Here is a 21,301-nt window from a genome sequence, read left to right on the forward strand (position 1 = left end):
ACGACATAGGGCTTATTTTATAGTTAATATAGGCCACATACGTGTGTTTGAAACTAAATATAAGCATTTTCATCGTGGTTTTATTTATTACAACCATAGGCCTATTCTTTCACCATCGTTACACAGGCCCTTCTTTTAGGTAAAACGATCTATCTTAAATTTTCTTTCTCAAGTTTGGGACTACTATGTTTTTAAATAACTTAGAAGGCAAAGGAGGGCAAGCACAAGCTTTAACCCTAACAAATGCGCAAGAAAATATTTTGGTGTTTTTTAATTCTAATTTCGTCGGAATTGATCAAAACTCCCTAAATGTGCAATTTTAGAGGAAATTGGCCTATATCTCAACAAGAAATGCTCTTATGTTACATATGGCCACACTCGTTTTTTTAAACTGAATATAAGCATTTTCCTAATGGCTTTATTAGATACATATTCCTTCATTCAACATCATTACACATCGAAGCCCTTCTTTTAGGTAAAACGATCTATCTTAAATTTTCTTTCTTGAGTTTGGGACTATGTGTTATAACTTAGAAGGCAAAGGAGAGTAAGCACAAGCTTTAGCACTAAAAAAAAAATGCGCGCGTAGCGCGCGAAAAAAATTGTTTTTTAAAATTCTAATTTCGTCGGAATTGATCAAAACTCCCTAAAATGTGCAATTTTTAGAGGAAATTGGCCGACCTCAACAAAATATGCGATTTAAAATTTGAGGTTTTCAGGCACTTTCCCGGGTGAAAAGGGCATTCAATGGGGAAAGATTTTCCACAGATGTATATTTTCCCCTTGACCCCCGGTGGTTACGTACGACACTGCGGAGAATACCAGCTGGCGGCTTAGATGCTCAAATGCGATATGGACAGTTTTTGAAGTGGAGAAGGGGTTGCAGGCCGGGGTATTGTGATATCTGTTCATTATATATTCCTTTTTATTCTTGTCCTTATTTTTCTCTTCTCTTTTTCTTGTCCTTTTTACTTTCTTTTTCTTTCCCCTTCTTTCTCTTTCCATCTCTTTTCCCTCTTTCTTTTCTCTTCTTACCCAGCCCGGTACGACGGCTTGGTCAGCCCGGTAAAAACCGTCAGGGGGACAGTCTGTCCCCTGCCCCCCCCCCGCCTGTTACGCCACTGCTTATAAGATGAATGGGAATATGAATCATGCAGATCTGGAATCATATCTAGGTGGTGGGGTCAACATTCCTCCCCCGGGAAAATTTTGATTTCTAGATGGCGGGAAATGACCTTTCTCGACTTTTTGAGCTAGGTGTTTAATGACTTTGTTCTTCAAAATTCAAGGTTTTCCCCTCATAAAAACGGCAAGGTAAACTTTCTCATTACAGTAAATAGGCCTGTTATATGTGTATAAATACATTTGAAAAAAATTGAGTAGTTGCATACGATTTTTTCCATGAGATGAATCCCAAGAAGAAAGGAGGATCCAGGGGTTCTTCTCCAGGAAAATGTTGATTCCTAGAAGGCGGGAAATGAGCTTTCCCGACTTCTGAGGTGTCTTTTAAATTAAAGTCATTAAAAAATACTTCAGAAGTCGGGAAATCTCATTGTCCACCATTTAGAAATCAACATTTTCCCGGGAAGAACTCGAACCTCCCTTTCTCTGTGTTCATTATAATGATTTTCAAGAGGGGAACACCTTGAATTTTGAAGAACTTAAAAAGTAATTAAGTTCAAGGTTAAATTCAAGGTTTTCCACTCTTGAAAACGGTCAGATAATTTTTTCCCATTGTTATTACAGTAAATAGGTCTTATGTGTGTATACATACATAAAAAAAGGATTGAGTAAGTTGCATACGTAGTTTTTCCATGAATCGATAAATCCCAAAAAGAAAGCGGGGGGTGGGGGGGTCGGTCCTGTGGTGTTCTTCCCCGGGAAAATTTTGATTCCTAGGTGGCGGTAAATGAGCTTTCCAGACTTCTGTGGTGTCTTTTAATGACTTTTAAATTCTTCAAAATTCAAGGTCCCCCCCCCTTGAAAATGATTCAATTAATCAATGAACTCCAAAGATAAAGGGGGTCTGGGTCTGATTTCTAGATAGCGGGAGATGAGCTTTCCTGATTTCTAAAATGTCTTTTGATGACTTTTAAAGCTCTTCAAAATTCAAGGTTTTCCCCTCTTGAAATATGGTAGGTCAGGTAAATTTTTCTCATTTTTTATTTTATGTGTGTATACATACATAAACAAATGAGTAGTTGCATGCGTATTCTTTTTTCCATGAATCGATAAATCCCAAAAAGAAAAAGTGGTCCGGGAGTTCTCCCCCAGGAAAATTTTGATTCCTAGATGGCGGGAATTGAGCTTTTCCGACATTTGAAGTGTGTTTTATTGAATTTTATGTTCTTCAAAATTCGAATTTTCTAATAGCAAAAAAAAAAAAAAAAAAAATCAGCTCACGGGTCCTGAAATGGTAGGTCTAGAATTCTTTTCTTTTTGCTCTTTTTTTTGTTGCCCAAGGGAGGGGTCAGGACCAATTACCCCCTCCCCTAGATCCGCCAATATTAACATTCTCTTTCCCATCCTTCTCCTCCTTCTTCCCTCCTTTTTTGGCATTTCCGATCATAAAAAAATCTCCAGACATTATATATTTTTCGCCAAAAAGTGGGGTGGGGGAACTGCCCCCTGCCCCCCCCCCCGCTTCCGCCGGCCATGCAGCACACCGTATTAGACAATCATTGTCGAATATGCCAGTTGTTGACATTGTTCCACTTGATTGCTCCTACAGTTGAACCCCCTACAGGGGCGGATTTAAGGGGGGGGGGTTAAAGGAAGACAAAATAATAAAAAAAGAAAGAAATGATAGCCCACAACGCCTCAAATGTTATTTTCGGGCGTCTAGAACACAAAAATTTCGCGGGGGCATGCCCCCGGACCCCCTAGCCCTGTAGCTTTTCAACGAATAAAGTCCTATAGTCCTATAAGCAACAGCTAAAAAGTGAATTGAAGTAAACAGCCAGAAATAGAGCCAGAGCTTTTGGACAACACTAGTCCTTCCTCAGTGGAGTGTGTGAGGGTAGAAAAAGCCAGATAGTATAAAGTTAGAATTTCATGCAAGCATGATTAGAAACAATAGGCGAGGTGAGATGAGAATAAACAAAATTACAGGCAGTATATATCTTACTATTTTGTCGCCATTTTTTATTTGTCGGCCATCTTGGATATGAAGTCAACTTTTGGGTTGCCTTAAAGTGAAATTCAAATGTACATGTTTCAGGAAAAATCTACTTAAAAACGTTAACAGGGAAAAATAATAGGCAGAATTTACGGATTTAAGTTAATTCCAGCGGCCATTTTAGATTTTGGGGCCATCGAGGATTTAAGACCAAATTCTGGGTGGCCCTCGATTGACCGTGAAAGGTTTATGTCCCAGATGACAAATCCCCTGAAAAAACATCGACATTTGGAACCAATAAATAAGCTGCAAATCTGGAATTATTGTATTTTTTGCAGCCATTTTGAATTTTGGTGGCCATTTTAGATTGAGGCTAATTTCTGGGTGGCCCTCGATTGATCTTGAATGGTTTATGTACCAGGTGACAAATCAACTGAAAAAAAAAACCACTGACATAACTAAATAATATGCTACATTTCTCTAATAATTGTGATTTTCGGTGGCCATTTTGGATTTTGGCGACCATCTTGGATTTGAATTCTTGGTGGCCCTTGATTGATCTTGAAAGGCTTAGGTCTGAGGTGACAATTCCACTTAAAAAAAAGTTGACAACACCGAATAAAAAATTAATATGCTGTATATCTCTTATAAATTTAATTTTGGCGGCCATTTTGAATTTTGGAGGCCATCTTGGAATTGAGGTACAAATCTGGGTGGCCTCAAGTTTATTTCAAATAGTATGGGGTCAAGATGATAAAACCGCCGAGAAAACCTTGACCGGAAAAAATGGCAGTTTATCCTTGGATGGGCCCTGTCTAAATGCGCAACTTGGTGCTTTAGCTGCTCTATAGCAGTTAATAGGGTCTTTGAATATTGTAAGGATTTAAGTGCTAAGGAAAATTTTTACATTTGCGGTTGACATATTATGACATTTGAGGTAAAAATGGAAATTTTTACATTTGTAGGTGAAATGTTACTATACATTTGTGGTTAAACAGATTTTTACATTTGTGGGCAATTTTTTTTACATTTGTGGTTATTTTTACATTTGTGGTTGACATGTTATGACATTTGCGGTTATTTTGACATTTGCGGGTAGAATGTTTTGACATTTGTGGTTATTTTTACATTTGTGGTAGATTTTTACATTTGTGGGCTGGCCCCTCACAACCTAGTTACGCCACTGATAAAATCGGCTAAAAATCATTTTTTATAAAGCTCCATTCCCAGCAAAATTTCACTAAAAACAGATTTTTTTTTTTTTTAAAGAAAAGATACACATGCATTACTCATGGAAAAATATTGGCATAAATTTTAGTTTTACTCTAAAGCATAAAAAACAAATGAGAAATACAGACTATTTCTCATAGAGTATCCATTTTCTCGACGAATTCTTCGTCAAGGCAAATTCGTCGGTATCCGCTGGAATACTCTATTTTATATACTTTATAAAGTCAATAAAGTGCGCCCTCTCTAATAGGATTAGTTTTTTTGTGCTGTACTTCGCATCTCGCACAATGCGGTTGTTCGATTAGGTTTGAGGTAGATTTATTTTACATTTTTTTCATGCTTAGGGAATATCTTAATTCAGTTAAATTTGCAATTCCGTATCATATTTATAAATCTTTATAACATTTAATATACAAAAATTAGATTTTTCTTAACAAGTGGAAACAACGCCTCGAGCAGCTCTAAGGCCTAGGCCTATCAAGAGATGGATACATGCGCCTAATATAAAGGCCAACTCAGACAGCATCGGCCGACGCAGCCCGACCCGATTTATCGTCGGGGACAGTCTTAAGCCGTCGTGAGAAATATTAAACATGTTTAATATTCTAAGACGCGACTGCCCCCGACGCACACCATCGCGTCTGCGTTTAACTCACACAGACCCGACGCGACAACAAATCGCGTCGGGCAGCGTCGTACGACGCTGTCTGAGTTGGCCTTAAGATGACAATTGCCGTTTTGGTACTTATCATTGCCGTTTTGGTTTATTGCCGTTTTGGTCATTGACGTTTTGGTTTTTTGCTGTTTTGACCTGCTCCCAAAATTAACAGTGGGAATGTTGTATAGTGACGCATAGGCCTATGTGCAGCATCGGTCATTTGATTTGGTAGTGGCACCAACAGAGTAACAGGTCATAACGGCAAAAAACAAAATGTCAATAATAATAAGTCAAAATGGCAATGACCAAAACAGCAAAAAACCAAAACACTTTTAGATCAATGGATAAAAACAGCAAGACCAAATGGCAAGTCAAGATGTCAATAAACCAAACAGCAACACTTCCAGAATGGCATATTGAATGGTAATTGGCAAAATGGCTAAATAAAATACTACACTAGGCGCCTAGGCCTAGAGAGTCATTGTTGTACAAACGGACGTTTTCAGTTGACCATAAACAGTAGGCAACACAGTTAATAATTGTATCACCGAATCAAGGATAGTTTGCTTAAAACACCTTTTTTTTTTTAAATTTAAAGGTTATTGAAGTAACATAATAAATTTTTACAAAATTTTAAAAAATAAATAAATAATTAAAATAAAGTTAATTAATTAAAAATAATAATGCAGAAAAAATGCTACATGTACACTCCGCAGGTGGAAAACAGCACCGCGAGCAGCTCTATCAAGAGATGGATACGTGTGACTAATAAGATGACATATCATTATTATTTACGTTCCATGGGCGTTACCTTTAAAAACCCCCTCTTGATTTCGCACCTTATTCATGAACTTTATGATGCTGTTAGCTCGTACCTCGGTTTGATGGTTTTTTTAAACTGCTGTTACTAGTATAACAACATTAAAGAGTACAACTCAAATAAAATTAACACACCATTGTGATTCAGTATTTATTTTGGTATATCATCAGTTCAGTTTATTTCTCATCATCAAAACATTGCACAAAACAGATAAAATTCGCACAAAGGCAGGACAAACAGAATATTACAATAAAAGATGATGCAAGGATAGTCTATGAAAGTTTTTTTTAAGAACCTAATTCCAATGTGGCGCTACATAAAACCAATTATAAATTTAAAAGTGTGCAACGATAAATGCGGTGAAATTGAGGCTAAATTGTCATACAAAAAACGCGGAAGAAGAACAACATTATAATAATAATAATGATAATATTAATAATATTAATACTAATAATAATAATAACAATAATAATAATATAACATACAAATTCAGTAGTAAAAAGACTGGGGGAATCACAATATAAAAGCAGTAAACATTTAAATAGTTAAAACTTTAAAATACAGACAAAATGAGGCTAAAAAATTTATGTCACAAAAGTAAAAAAGCACGAAAGGAAAAAAAACACTTTAAAAGAATAACAACATTAATAAAAAAAAATAATGATAATAAAAATAATAATAGTAATAATAATAGCAGCAAAAATACAACATACAAATTCAATAGAAGGAAAGATTAGGTGAACACAATATAATATATACAATTGTAAAATACAGATAATAATATGAGGCTAAACAATTTATGTCATGAAAGTAAAAAACGGGAAAGAAAATAAAATAATAATAATAAATAACACATTAAAGCCAGGCTCCGGAGGAAAAAATATTTTTGATATGTTATAGAACTAATTTTTCTAAAACAGAAAAAAAGTAATTTGATCAAAAACTGAGCAACGGTGAATGAGATACAGATTATTGAATCTTTAAAAACTGGGGGAAAAGGTGTAGAAATGGGCGGTTACGCCCCCTTTTTCTCCAGTTTTTTAATATTCAAAAATTTGTATCTCGTTCACCGTTCCCCAGTTTTTCGTCAAACTACTTTTTTCTTACTTAGAAAAATCAGTTCTACAACATATCAAACATTTTTTTTCCTCCGGAGTCTGACCTTAAAATAACAAAATAATTTATCATGGATGTCTTAAAAAAAAAAAGGAAAAAAAAAATTATTCAGAAAATTATAAACTGCTGTCCGCGCCCAGTCTTGGCATTGATTTTTGCCTATTGCCGTTTTGGTAGTTGACATTGCCGTTTTGGTCTTCTGCCGTTTTGGTACTATCATTGCCTTTTGGTCATTGGTGTCTTGGTTTTTTGCCATTTTGTCCAGAAACCCACCAACATGGGATGGATGAGATAATTAAGGGTCTTCGTTTTGTAGACACGCTATTAGGGTGTCTACAAAACGAAAACCGCAGACCCCGAAAAACGAAGACCCACATTTTTTTTCTTTTAATCGTGATGAAAATAATCTCATAATTATGATTTTGTGACAGCCTGGTGTAGTATCATTTTAAGAAAGAGAAAAAAAACCTGGGTATTCGTTTTTCGGTTCCTCAGTCTTCATTTTGTAGACACCCATATAGGGTGTCTATAAAACGAAGTATTTCTTGATATTCCTCATTTTATTCCGATGATATAGGCACTTGGCAACTGTTTTATGATGATTTTGAAACACTTTCAATAAGATAATTGAGAAATAATTGGAGGTCTTCGTTTTTCAGGGTCTTCAGTCTTCGTTTTGTAGACATATAGGGTAACTATAAAACGAAGACCCTTGAAAATTTCACAAACAGATGGCCAAAAAAATTTGTAATTTTGATTTTGTGACAGCTTGGTGAATATCATTAAAATAAAGGAGAAAAAATAGGGGTCTTCGTCTTTGGTCTTCATTTTATAGACACCCGGTGGTAGACTTTATAACTACGAGATTTGGCCTTGCCCCCACCTGGAGGTGAAGTGTTTTTATTACATTTCTTCATTTATATTTTCAAGTGTGGTTTTACTCTAAAGATGAACAAGTTGTGTTGCTGTGGAGATGTATTTTTTTTTTTCCAAGTTTACTTTTTGAATCAAATTCCAGTTAGAATTAAAGATGGTTTCAAGACCATTTCGCCATTATGCTAAATCAGTTTGTCAACTGTCACTAAATTATAACAGTCCCTTGTGGTAAAACAGTAAAGAGTGTAGCCCGGTGCAGCTAGGCCTACTTTTAGCACTGCGCATATATTGTTAGTAGGTCACGAAATGTATGATTACCTATACAACAAAAAGTGGTAGGCCTAGGGCCTAGATAGTGTTCCCCTCATTCTCATATACAGTATGTTTCAGTCAATGTTTATAAAAGGAATGATGCTGCCAGCGCCATCTGAAGGGTGGGAAGAGGGACAGAAAATACTAAGCAGCAATTTTTCATTCAGAAAAAATTATATAGATTATTACTCTTTTTTTGAAAAAGAATTTATGAGAGCCGGCATTTCTTTTTTTTTTTTTAATTGGAACAATAGATTATTTCGCTTTTGTTTTTATCGATGAGGGAGGGACTGTTTATATTTGGTCTGTAATGGTAATTATTGTATAAAAACTGGTTTAATTTTATAGTCTTTTAAGGAAAATGTATTTGAAATCACAAAATTGCATTTTTATTTTTATGCTGTTGAAATAATTGATGCAGCAAAAAAATTTTTTTTTTTATTCATGCATCAATATTTAACGAATTTTTGACGCAGACGGGAGTGATAATCTAATGAATTCTTCTGTTTGTCCTAATACTGTAATAAGATGATCTGAGGTATAGATCATATTACAGAGAAATAATATGCTTTAACTTCTACCTATACGTTGCCACTCACTCACAGTTGCGAAGCAAAAATAATTAGGCCTATTAGTAGATGTTTAATGTAAACCTGTTTTAAGCTTAATTTAGAGGGGGTTATGCATAACTCTCATCATTTTTATGAGTACAAAATGTAGTCTTTACTGTGACCCAATCCCTCCTCTGGAAAGTATAAACAATAAAATGTGGCAAAGACAAGCCAAACCAGTCACTCGTCGCAAAAATTGATTTTGAGTTATTAATACAGTGTTAGAGAGTAAAATAATAGTTATAAAATGGTTAAAAAAAATCATTCTAATCGGACATTTCCTTATGAAGTTTCAAGCGTTTAAACACACAGCTGTTTTAAGAACAATATATCAAAGTTTATGATTTCAGGCATTTCTCATGCAGAAACTATCTTTAAATCCTTAAAAAGTGATGTTTTAACATTGAAAATGGGGAAAATAACTGTATAGAATGATGTGTACATATATAAAGGTTAGTTTAATGCAATAAAATAGATTTAAAAAAAATTTGAAATTCCAGCTTGTTTTGGCCATTTTCTCTGAAACACAATTGGCGACGAGTGACTGGTTTGGCTTGTCTTTGCCACAAATGTTGAATTGTGTCATTTTGTGATCATCATTTTATCTTTTATTTTTTTTTAAAAGGAAGAGTACCTGCGTGTACGCGGTAGTGGTGGTGACGCTGTCTCAACAACAGGAGTGCGCATTTTTCATGCTGCTGCTTGGTTTTTTCCATTCTTGGTCTGCCTGTTTTTGTAAGGCTTAATTTATCAATTATTTATTTATTTATTTTCTATTTGTTTATTTATTTACTTTATTCATTTATTTATATTTATTTAACTTATAATAAATAAAATTTTAAAAAACATTCTGATTAATATAGGCTCTTTAATATAAGATATATATAATTTAAAATTTTTTTAATTCATGGTCCTACCTTTTTTCGGCGCCTTGAGACGATTTTATTGTGGAAGGCGCACTACAAATATCCCACCATTACTAAGAAAGTATAATACATACTCCAAGTATTGAAATACACGCCATCGTGTTGGGATTCAATATTTCGACATTAATTATGTCATCATCAGGAATGAAAAATTATCCATATTAGCAACAACATTATCATTTTCAAGTATACCCTGTAATCCTAAAATAAATTGGAATGCCTCACAGTTTTTAACATGATCAAATATAACACTATCAGATCGTGAAGAATGTTCTTTAAGTCTAGTTATTAAGCACCTATCTGTCTTACCCACCATTACTATTACTTAAGTCTACGCTTTCAACCCCTTTTATCCTAAAGCATACGTTGTGTACTCTTTTAAAATTGTTAACAATTATGGATGGCCCCTTAATGCACCTAACCTAACCTTTTGAATGTGTATTACAATAGTTTGAATTAAATTAAATTATTGTGCCCATTAATCAAACTGGATTTCGGCAAACTAAATTTGGGAATCTAGCATGATTCGCCAAACTGTATTCTGGCAGTTTGACCTAGATCCTCAATAATTGTAAATAAAATATTTTATCTTTTGTTATTTCACAACACTAATTAATAGCTTATATTAAAAAAATATTACCTTTCAATTGGTACAAAGTATCATTGTATTAACCTTATTAGGATTTTTACTGTCTTAAGAAAATGTTGGCATTATACATAAAAAAAAAAGACCAGGACCCACACCAACTCAAAATCGCCTGAACATGCATATTATGCTGTACGAGTAGGCCTATTGTAAACACATTTTGGAAATTCCCAAGGCCGTACAACGATGAATAGTAATGCCATGTTATTTGGATCGGAACAATGATAGTGGTGGCTTTTGAGGTTCAGTCGTGTTTGCTTTTGTTGTTGCTTGAACAGGAAGCTTCCAGCTAAAATATAACAGAGTACCGATATTTCAATGGTATTTTAATATTTGGTTTGTGTGAATACACTTATATTATAACTTAAATTGCAAAAGTTATAATAATACTGTATAAAGAAAGGCTGGAGATCATGTGAGTATATTCAGGTTTGTAAGCCTGACAACAACTAAAATTGTAGACTACAATTGTGTATACTCTATGTGTGTGCGTGTGTGTGTGTATCCATAGTTGTCTAGGATTATCGCACATTGTACAAGCCTATGAATAGACATGAGCTAATTATTGTGATGACTAGCAAACCTTATGGTTCCCTGTGTATCCCGAACTCTATGACCCAATACTGTTCTTATGTGTATTATTTTTCACCGGACATACAACATATCTACACCTATCCTGAATTTCGGGGTGCGGCTTATCCATTCTAGGTTAGGCTGCTAGCCCAATTAATTGGCCTAGGGTAGGACAGGTTTGTAGGCCTAGTATTTGTAATTACTACAGTGCATGCATATACTAGGATTCCGACTACGATTTCTACGACATTGCATTCAAGCAATGGTTTGGGTTGTGTAAATCATTCATTCATAAACAATTTTGAAACATGCTGTTGCTGTTCGAAACCGCTTTCAAAAACTACCAAACTACTTTTCGCGAGTTTGGTCCTGGTGTTACGAATGTCGCAACAAAACACACGTGGGCTGGTTGTTAAAACTTGCTGTGCGACGTTCCGGTTGGCTTGTATCGTTGTAGAGAGATTGATCTGCTAAAATTTCTGAATAAAAACTTGTGAAATTAATTTATGCTTCTTGAAGTTTTCTCTTCTCTTGAAGTAAATTATTTTACTTGAATTTGACTTCAGAAAGGCATTCGTCATCTGCGCGTGTGTAAACTTTGTATCGCACGATATTTCTCCACTGTTTTTGTTTATAAAACGTGGTGTGTGATGTGTACATGCTTTGCACAATGGGCTGTGAGTAGTAATGACTTAGGCCTAGAATTACCAATATATTAAGCTTAATACGACTGTTATTAGTCACCATAATAATAGAATGATTGTTTTAAATAGATAAATATACTCAATAAGTATTGTATTTTCTTAGATTTTATTAAACAAACCGAAATTTAAACGTAGCGCATCCGTCTAGCATTAAATGGGGATTTCCCTAGACCAAGAATACGTTGTTTCATTGCGGTAGCCCGAAGTTTAAACGCATTTCCAGTTGTTTGTCATCATTTTCAATAGAAAAATATGAAATTTCTTTATGTGAACATTTGTAAATAATGTCAGTGTTTCAAAATAATTAAAAAAAGTTAAATTACGGGAATGGTTTGGAGCTTAAAAATAGATGCGAATTATACACAGCTAGGTGACAAAAAAATTGTGATATTTCGCGTCCTAATTAGGGGTGTGGCTTATACACAGGTGCAGCTTATACACTGTAAATATAAGGGAACTTTTGGCATTTTATCGTGCGATACCGTAGCTCGGTGAATTTGCTGAGCGTGTATTAGTGTGTGATGAAAGTCCGTCGTCCTCCTCAAGCAGTGGTGAGCGACATTTGCACCCGGGATAGAAGAAAGTCACGGCTATGGTGGGATTATCATCGGATTTTTTCAAAGCGTACCCATTAATGCTGATAATGATGATGAATTAAGACGGGGTCCCCTTGGCGAATGAAGTGAAATCAAGGATGGAATGTGGAAGGACAACAATGTATAGCATTAGCAGAACATAAAAAAGATACTAAAAACACCTTTTCTGTACTTTCCATGCTTTTCAAAAAAAAAAAAAAAAAAATGCATCGCTGCATCAATTCTGTAACTTTGGTCTGACCAGAACCAGAACATTTATTTTTTTTGGCCTTATATAGCCTAATAAATTTTCATTCATTATTGTATGTGTGAAATCATAGGTGAAATCACGGTGAAAATTAAGTAAAGCTTCGCACACAGTAAACCCTTTGGTGTAAAATTACGAAGAGAAGTTAAACGATGTGGTCTTAAATCGTGTTGGTCCGCTGTATTTTATTTTTTACCTTGTTTTGTTTTGGTTGTGTGTGCTTAACTTCGTGACAAAGTATACATGCTACAAGAATGCTGACCCCTTATTTTATGTATTACAAAATTTATTGTATGACCTAATACCCCACTAAGTAATACGGAATATTTAAAACTAATAAATCAGTTGTGTTTCATTTTAGGCCTGATCACGGCCACCGAAAATGATCCACGCTGTGTGTATCACCTAGGCCTAGAAAATACATTATCTGGTGGTTTGAACCATAGAGAAAGATGATAAAACACTTCCTCAAAAGCTTAGTGAATCATTCTGTCACTTCAAAAGACTTTGCAAGTGTGGGAGAAGCATACTTTCCTCCACTCCACTGGAGAAACAATCATTTATACCCTACAAGCAGCAGACGAGTTACGAATAAAGGGGAGGCCGACGGGGACCAATTTCATCCAAGCGGGACCGGTTTTAGTGGCTAAGATCAATCCAGAGGACCGATTTTAGTAGTCCGGCCTACAGATTTTGGCGGCCAAAATCTGTCCGCCGGTCATTTTTTGGCCCGGACCAATTTTGGCGTGACAGGCCTACCATCTTTATAGCTCTGTGTGTAAATTAGTCATATCATCATTCAATCATTTAAACTGGTGACTAGGCCTGTCAGTGTGAGTTCATTGCTCATTATTAGATCCCTGGAATTAATTCCACAATGCTCACTGTGTTTCAACAGTTAGTATAGGGGTTTGTGGTGAGGGTTAAAATGCAAGTTACATGAGTGTGTCAAATTTATGGGTTGCAAACTTACTTATATGGTTGCCAAAAAAACTACCTTGTATTGTTAGTTAAGAGTAAACATTCATCGAAACCAATTTTCAAATAAAAAGGGAATCCATTTATACTCCTTGCCCTGTTAAGTTTGTCTGGTTTTTTGCTTATAAACTACATTTTGAAGGTATTCCAGATTTATAATTACTAAATACATAGAATTCTCGGAAAAATTTAAATATTCTCTCAAAGCTTAAGATCATTTTATCTTAGAGCACTGTTAGCAAGAGCAATGCAGAAAATATTTTGTATCTTCTTTAGGATTGTATGTTAGAGATAACTGGTTATAAGTGAAGCAATTGTTACAGTATGGTTTTGAAATTTACATAGAAGTGTGCAGGATTCAGATGTATTTCAACCTAGTATAATAAAAAAAAAAGATATAAGATAAGAATGTATAAATTATATAATAATTAATATATTGTTTCCTGGTTTTGTTATTTAAAAAATAAAATAAGATGCGTGAATGTAAAAGAATATTTTCTGCCCTTATTTGATTTATTGGAATTTTCACAGTTTGTTAAATTAGAAAAGTGTTTTTTTTCCATTATTAAGGAACAACTTGGTTTTTTTTTGTATTCTTTTTCTTCATTTATTTTTGTGTTTTACTGCCTTTATTTAATTTAAAAAAGAACATTTTTTTAATACTGAACTGTACCTATTTGTTTTGTTTTGAAATCTAAGCATGTCATGTTTTTTTGAAGATAAATAAAATTTTAAAAAAAAGTTGTAAACTAAATTGATGATCTAAATGAAAACATTCATTTTTTTTCAAGAGGGTTTAATGTTAAGATTATTGTTCGTTTTAGATTTAAATAGAAAGGAAAAGGAAGATCAACATGGCATCTACTGAGGGTAAGTGATAGAAATATATAAACAAAGTTGTGATGACTTGAGTTGTGATGATTTGAAATCAAACACTGGAGGCTGCAAATGTTGCATTGAGTTGACCCCTGCAGTCATGTACTTATAACATCACTAATAGTAATACACTCGTGGTCTCAAGCTTTATAGTACACTGTGACTGCAATGCGATGGTCGTTGCACGAGGCCACATATTTTAAATCATCATAATATGACCCATAAAAAGTGTCTATGTTTTCTATTGTCTTTCTTCCTGCCTTACGATAGCCGGTTTTCAAAGTGAATATATGGGAACATTTATATGTGATTTAAAACAGTTTTAATATAAATAAATGCAATAATAATTATGCTCATGTTTGCATTATCTTTAGCAGCCACCATGATGGGCCATGTCTCAAATTTAAAGGGAAAAAATAATGTTTTTGAGATTTGATACAAAAATAGTGACATTAAAGATAAATAAAAAAAGATCCTGGTAATAATGATGATATTGATGATGATTATGATGATGATAATGATAATGATGACAATGATGTTGCTGATCATGATGTCTGTTAGAATGATGATGATGGTGATGATGACAAATACGACAAATAGATAACATTTTTGGTGATTAAAATTATACTTTATAAAATGAAAATGAAATATTTAAAATAAATGTACTATTTTTTTAAAAGTTGCCAATATATTTTATGATAATAATAATAAATAAAAAAATAGGAGAACTTGTATAGCGCCTGTTAGAAAAAGAAAATATTTGTCACTGCTATTTCAAAGGAGATTTTTTAGGAGGGTCTTGAATGTATCGGTAGTTACAGTAATCTAAGCTTAAGGAGGAAGATAATTCCATAATTTTGGAGCTGCAAAAGAAAAAGAACATGTAGCATTCTAGGAACAGATAACCTGAGAGAATTTGTGGAATGAAAATATAATTGTTGCGAGATTGATGAGGAAAGATAGTGTTAAGCATGTCCATATAAACAATTATGAGTAAAGTGGAATAATTTTAAAATTCAGACATTTACTTATCAGGTCAGCAGGTCCACAGTATTTGTATTGAATTTATCCCTGTATTCCTAAAACGAATTAGTTTGACCTAGGCTTCAAAATTATGTCATTTCATAATCGTAAAACCAACTTTGAATGTAACTAATAATAAATTATGCGACCTTGACTAAAATTGATACCTACTGTATGCATACCGATTTTCCAAGTTCGATATAGGCAGGCTAAATCACCGACTTTTATTTGTAAATTTTTTACCAACGCTTTATTGCAATAAATAAAAAACGGTATCGTATGCGTTCCTAAAATATAATTACTTATGTAATTAATGAAACATTCAAGATTAGTTTTTAGTAGGCAACTTGCACATTACTATCTAACTTGCTATATGCAACAGCTTCTGATTTGCAGTCATTTGGCTTCACTGTCAACATAACAAAAAAGATTAACACGTGCCTATTTAATGACTCCTAAAATGTTCTATTGCTATCTGTCGTAAATTTAATTTGTACACGCTTGTTGAAATCTTGTACTAAATTCAGGTTTAAGAATACGGCGATATACTGTAGTGTGCATTTTGACCCTGTATGTGTTTACTTATTAGGAATATCTGAAGATGCTTTAAAACAGTTGCTGGAAATAATTTCGGAATGGTATGACGATCAGGGATACACCAGTATGCTGAAAGTTTTGTACAGAGATCATTTGAAAAATACCCCACGTTTAAGAAAGGCCTCTGGGACGATGGACTTGATGAACTTGTTGATTGCTTCTGGAAATCTGCATTCAAAAGATCTGACTCTCCTCTATGATACCATAAAAGTAACAGACACATTGGGTTTGGAAATAGAAATTAAACATCTTATACCATCATGTCCAAATTTTAGAGATATTACAATCTCAAAAATCACACCTCACAGGCAAAAAGTTATGAAGCTTGGAATGGCACTGATTGATGGTGATATAGTAAAGATAAGTAGACTATATAACAAAACTGCAAAGAATTATACAGATGCGTGGACTCTGATTATGGATCTAGAACACCGAAGCATAATTTATGAAGGAAAAATGGAGGAATTTATTGAAAATTTAAGAAAAAATGGGCTTGTTCAAGCAGTAAATGCTTTAACATCAGAAGGTATTTATTTTATTATTGTAGATAATATTAGTGTCAGGATAGGACAGAATAGTGATTAATTCATCAAATTAATATAAGGTGAACTACTCTTTTTGTTTTTTGTGGTAGTTAGGCCAAGACCAAAAGCGTTTGGTATTTTCGTCCCATACTACTATTGTACATAACAAATAATTGACATTTATTTGGTATTTCAATCACTTTCTTAACATTATTGTAGTGATAATAATGTGATTCTATAGATTTATAACTGAATATAACTATATTGACCTATGATAGATTTATTCATCAAAGCATGTAAAATTAAGCAAGCAGTGGGTCTGTACCATAAGGTAGTCTTATGGATAATAGAATCGGATGTTATGTCTTCCAATTCTAAAACATCTGGTGTACTGGCTGATGCAATAATCCATTTTAACCTATAAAATAATAATAATGTTAGCTTTACTATATATACTGTATATATGCCTGCTAAGTATTACTTTACCAACTGACACTGAAGATCTTACTGTCAATAATGAGTTTCATATTGAAGACTGTTTGATTTTTCTAGCATTTTATCTTCCATTCATACAGTATGTGTAAAATTAACTCTCAAGCGCAAAAGAGATGCTTCTGGCTATGAAGATCAACCAAATCCAAAATATGTTATTGATTTGTTGAAGGAGGTTTGTGAATATAAACGCACTCTACCAATAAGGGATATACCAGAATGTTCGGCCTTAATTAGAAAACTTGACAGGTTTTACACATCTATCAGCTTAACTTTGGACGAAATAGAGGAGGGATCTATTGTATTTCATCTATTTGCACAAGATTCTTCTGCTTTGGAGAATCTCTTAAAAATGCATTTAAGCAGTAAGCTAATCAAAAATTTAGCAGAAATACTAGTCCCAGAGAAACATCTTAAGGAGTTTCTAGATGAATGGATGACACACATCGATGAAACTGAATACAACACTGCTCTCATAAAGCTAAAGGATACAGGTGAGAATATTGTAGATATACAGAAGTTGAGCAAATTAATTGAAATTTTAAAATTAAAATAACTTTTATGAGAACAACATGGCATTTTTTGTAAAACAATGGCTTTAATAAAATTAATTTGTGTTCTAGGCAACTGCAGGAAAATAATGGCAGGTTTGTGACAATTACTCGCCAAAACAACTAATTTACCATTACAGTACAGTTTAAAAATACAATAATAATAGTGTCTACAACAATTATATTAGAGCATATCTTTTATTATTTTTTAACAATAGAGATTTAGAATTGGAACTTAAAATTAATAATTATTAATGATAATACTAATAACAATTAAAAATCATTGTTATAATTTTTACCAAATATATAATATAATACAGTATTTCACAAACAACAGTAAGTACACTTGCCAGTTACATTGTGTAACAGTATGAAGTTTAATAATCTAGTTATACCCCTTTTACACTGCAAGCAAAACTCTGGACACAACCTAGGATTTTATAATACCCGGGCTAGAAACTCCCCAGTTGTGGTTGGTCAAAATCAGTACATTTCAGTCAAAAAATACCACCTGGGTTGTCAAAGAACCCGTTATCGATGTGCGGGACGCATTCAGCATTGGGCAATCCAGGTGCATTCCGAAGTCGCCAGTGTAAACAACACAGTGAATTTAATTCCTGAGTTAGGCCTTGGTGCCTATTGCAGCTGATAGTCAGGTAGGCCTAAACTTTGCAAGCAACAGGCTGAGGCCTAGACATTTTTCAAATTAAACCACCTGCGCTCCGGTATAGACTTGATATCAAAACTGTTGATTTAATTTGCATAATTTAAAAACAATCTGCAGAGATACATTGCTTCAATATTGACAATAATTGCGGCTTCGTCACGATGAGGAACTCGGGCAAAGAGATGATCACCATCGCAACAATTGAGGGTGGTATTTGAATACAAGTTCCAGAGCCATAGATAGAAAGAGTTGCGACATTGAGAATTTAGAAGCCATTTTTTGTCCAACGAGCTCCTAAAATATACAAACCTTTAACATTCCAATTATAGTTTCTACGTAATTCGCATTAATCATCAAGCGCACGAGAACTTGCGCAAATATTCAAATTCTAAAGATAAATTCTAAATCACGCTTCTGATATTAAATAGTTATTAAATATAACATCATAAACACAATTAAACACTAGTTAAAATACTGTGTAATGTAATAAATACATATACTTTGCATGTGTACTACTGTACGTGACTTTCGCAAACAGAGGAGCGGAATGTCGCAACTCTGACAAGTTCGTTGTCGGTGTAAAATAGAAACAATTCGGGATCGACCCAGGCTTTTTCGTTCGATGTAAATGGAAATGCACCCGGAATCACTGTGGAATTAACACAGGCTTTTCCTTACTTTGGCAGTGTAAAAGGGGTATTTAGTCTCATTATGAGGTATACAGAGAGCTGAGTTGTTATTTCAGTTGGAGTATCCGTGCGTTTAACAACAGGCTGAAGCTGTAATCGCTTAAACACGTTCAGAGATTTCCTTATATCATTAAATTTATTTCAATCGTTAAACAATATATGAGTATTATATCTAATTGTTTAATTGTTCCAACATTGCATTTTTTTAAATAGAGAATAAATACTTAGAAAGCGGTTATACTTTTGAACAGATTAATAAAAAGGAAATAATTATGGTTGCATAATTGATAAAAATGAATGTTGTCAAAATTTATTAAATAAAACTTTATTTTGAGTCTGAAGGCAAGTTCACCATAAAAGTCTTCGTAACTTGCACGTGCAAGTTAAGTTAAATGTGGGAGTATTTAGTGTCTGAGGATTTCCACGTTTAGTAAAGTTTACAACTGATAACCATTTGATTGCCAATGAAAAGTGTATTACTTGTACCTGAGTATGTGATAGTTTCCCTTTTTTAAGCAATTGTACAATCAAAATTCGTTTTTGAAGTGTAGTTAGCTTCCTGCATTTTTTAATCAAATAAATGTAACTCCAGTAAAAAATAACATCGATCTAACCATCAGTTTTTTAAATTCAGTATGTGATTACCTAATAACACGGTAATACAATTGAAAAGAAATATTCTTAAAATTAATAATTATTATTGATAATAATAATAACAATTAAGAACCATTGTTATAATTTTTACCAAATATATAAAAATACATTTCACAAACAACAGCAAGTACACCCTCCAGTTACATGATGTAACAGTATATGAAGTTTTATAATCTTAGTCTCATTATGAGCCGTACGGAGAGCTGAGTTTCGTGAGTGGATTTCCTGCACGATTAAAAATCGTAACAGTCCTTGGTTTTGTCTACAGGAGTTCATGCTTCGAACAGGTCACTCCATTCATAGAAAAAGACTTTTGATGGAGAAAGTGTACCTTTTTAGCAAGGTTTGTCGAGGTTGAAACTAACTTCGGCTATATAAAGTTGATTAGAAGATTGAAAATGTTATTCTTGTAATGAATAGGTAAGGATTACTACTACAGTATGTCCATTTCTATTGATCTAATCTATGTAAATTTACTTTCAGTGTTTATACTTAATTAATTGAAACTGTTTAGAGATTTACTTGAAAACTATATTATATGAAATAATGTAATCGTTAAAGTTTATAATGATATTTGATAATATTTAAATAAAGCAAAGAGATTGAAATATGTTAAAGGGGAAGTGCGGGGATGAAATGATTAATTTTTAATTTAAAATAGAGGGATGGGCGACTATAATGACGGTGACGGCACTCAATTTTGGAGCGCGGTATTCGAAAACGAGGCTCGTGAACTGGGTCCCAAAAAAAAACTGGTGCTACAGGATTTTGAGCTAGTGTTATAAGATAGGGAATTTCCTAAAATGTACCGACTTTCAAAGGCTTGCATTCGGTAACCCCATAACAAATCGTGTCAAACTTTAGATATTCCAATGTAAATTTGGCCGTTCTTTTCATTTATATGGGTTTTCACTTATGAAAATGTCTCAATTATGTGTAAAATAACGATTTGCCCCAGTTTTTATTTCGGAAATTTGCACTAGACAGGGAGTCAGCTGATTCACTCAACCGTAACGAGCTGGTAACGACACAGTCAACTGATGAGATTGGTCGTCGCGAGCGGAAAATTGAAAAACTGGGACTGGCGAAAATATTCAATAATAATAATATAATAAGTCGAAGGCATTTTTGAAGAATCAATCTTTCAAAAAGATATGTTTGCTGGTTTGGATAAGGAAGTCTTGGAAGTGGTGATCTTAATAGTGGCGTTAAATAGGTTTGTTTAATACCAACTTGTCTTACCTGTGTAGTGCAGTACCAGTGTATGTATGTAGAGAATACGGAATACTACTCTACTGCCTGGCGCGGCCTAGGCCCCGGGCCCTAGGCCTAGGCATACAAACTATATAATAATAATATTTCAAACATTAGACAAACAAACAACACTATTTTAAATAAAGTATATTAATTTACATGTTAATTATTAGGTCCATGGAACTATCTAGGACCTACTACTACTACAGCATTACTAAAATGCCAGTTTATTCGTCCTGGAATGTGGATGATACCTTGAAAACTAGCTCAAATTTGCGCGGAAAATGGCTTGGAAAAATGTGCACAGAACTGAACTTCTGCATGATACATTGGCAATGGTTATATACAGTATCCAGATTAGTTCAAAGACTAATTTTCAGCATTCTGCTCGGAAATACAACCACCTGCCTTAGGCGTGGCCCTGTTGGTTCCATGCAGGATCAAAAACTAGTAGAGGGTCAAATGTCCAGCCATTTTGATGGTCAAAATACAGGGGCATTATTATTACTGTACATTAGAAAAGATTGAGAAACAAGATAGTCTATTATTTGTCTTCATTTGTA

At 33.9% G+C, this 21,301-nt stretch overlaps 1 protein-coding gene across 1 annotated transcript in view; it reads left to right on the forward strand.

Annotated features, from left to right (window-relative positions):
• Nucleotides 1-10,602: 10,602 nt before the first annotated feature.
• Nucleotides 10,603-21,301, forward strand: part of LOC117123727 — an 11,486-nt gene continuing 787 nt past the window's right edge. Inside the window, exons 1-4 of the mRNA XM_033269737.1 lie at nucleotides 10,603-10,728; nucleotides 14,236-14,281; nucleotides 15,900-16,433; nucleotides 17,007-17,417. Of these exons, the coding sequence (XP_033125628.1) occupies nucleotides 14,266-14,281; nucleotides 15,900-16,433; nucleotides 17,007-17,417 (961 nt within the window). The 5' untranslated portion in view covers nucleotides 10,603-10,728; nucleotides 14,236-14,265. The remainder of the gene's footprint in view (nucleotides 10,729-14,235; nucleotides 14,282-15,899; nucleotides 16,434-17,006; nucleotides 17,418-21,301) is intronic.

Source organism: Anneissia japonica, unplaced genomic scaffold (assembly GCF_011630105.1).
Source record: "Anneissia japonica isolate Jap-2015-1 unplaced genomic scaffold, ASM1163010v1 scaffold169_len739621_cov184, whole genome shotgun sequence".
Classification (NCBI taxonomy): Eukaryota; Metazoa; Echinodermata; class Crinoidea; order Comatulida; family Comatulidae; genus Anneissia; species Anneissia japonica.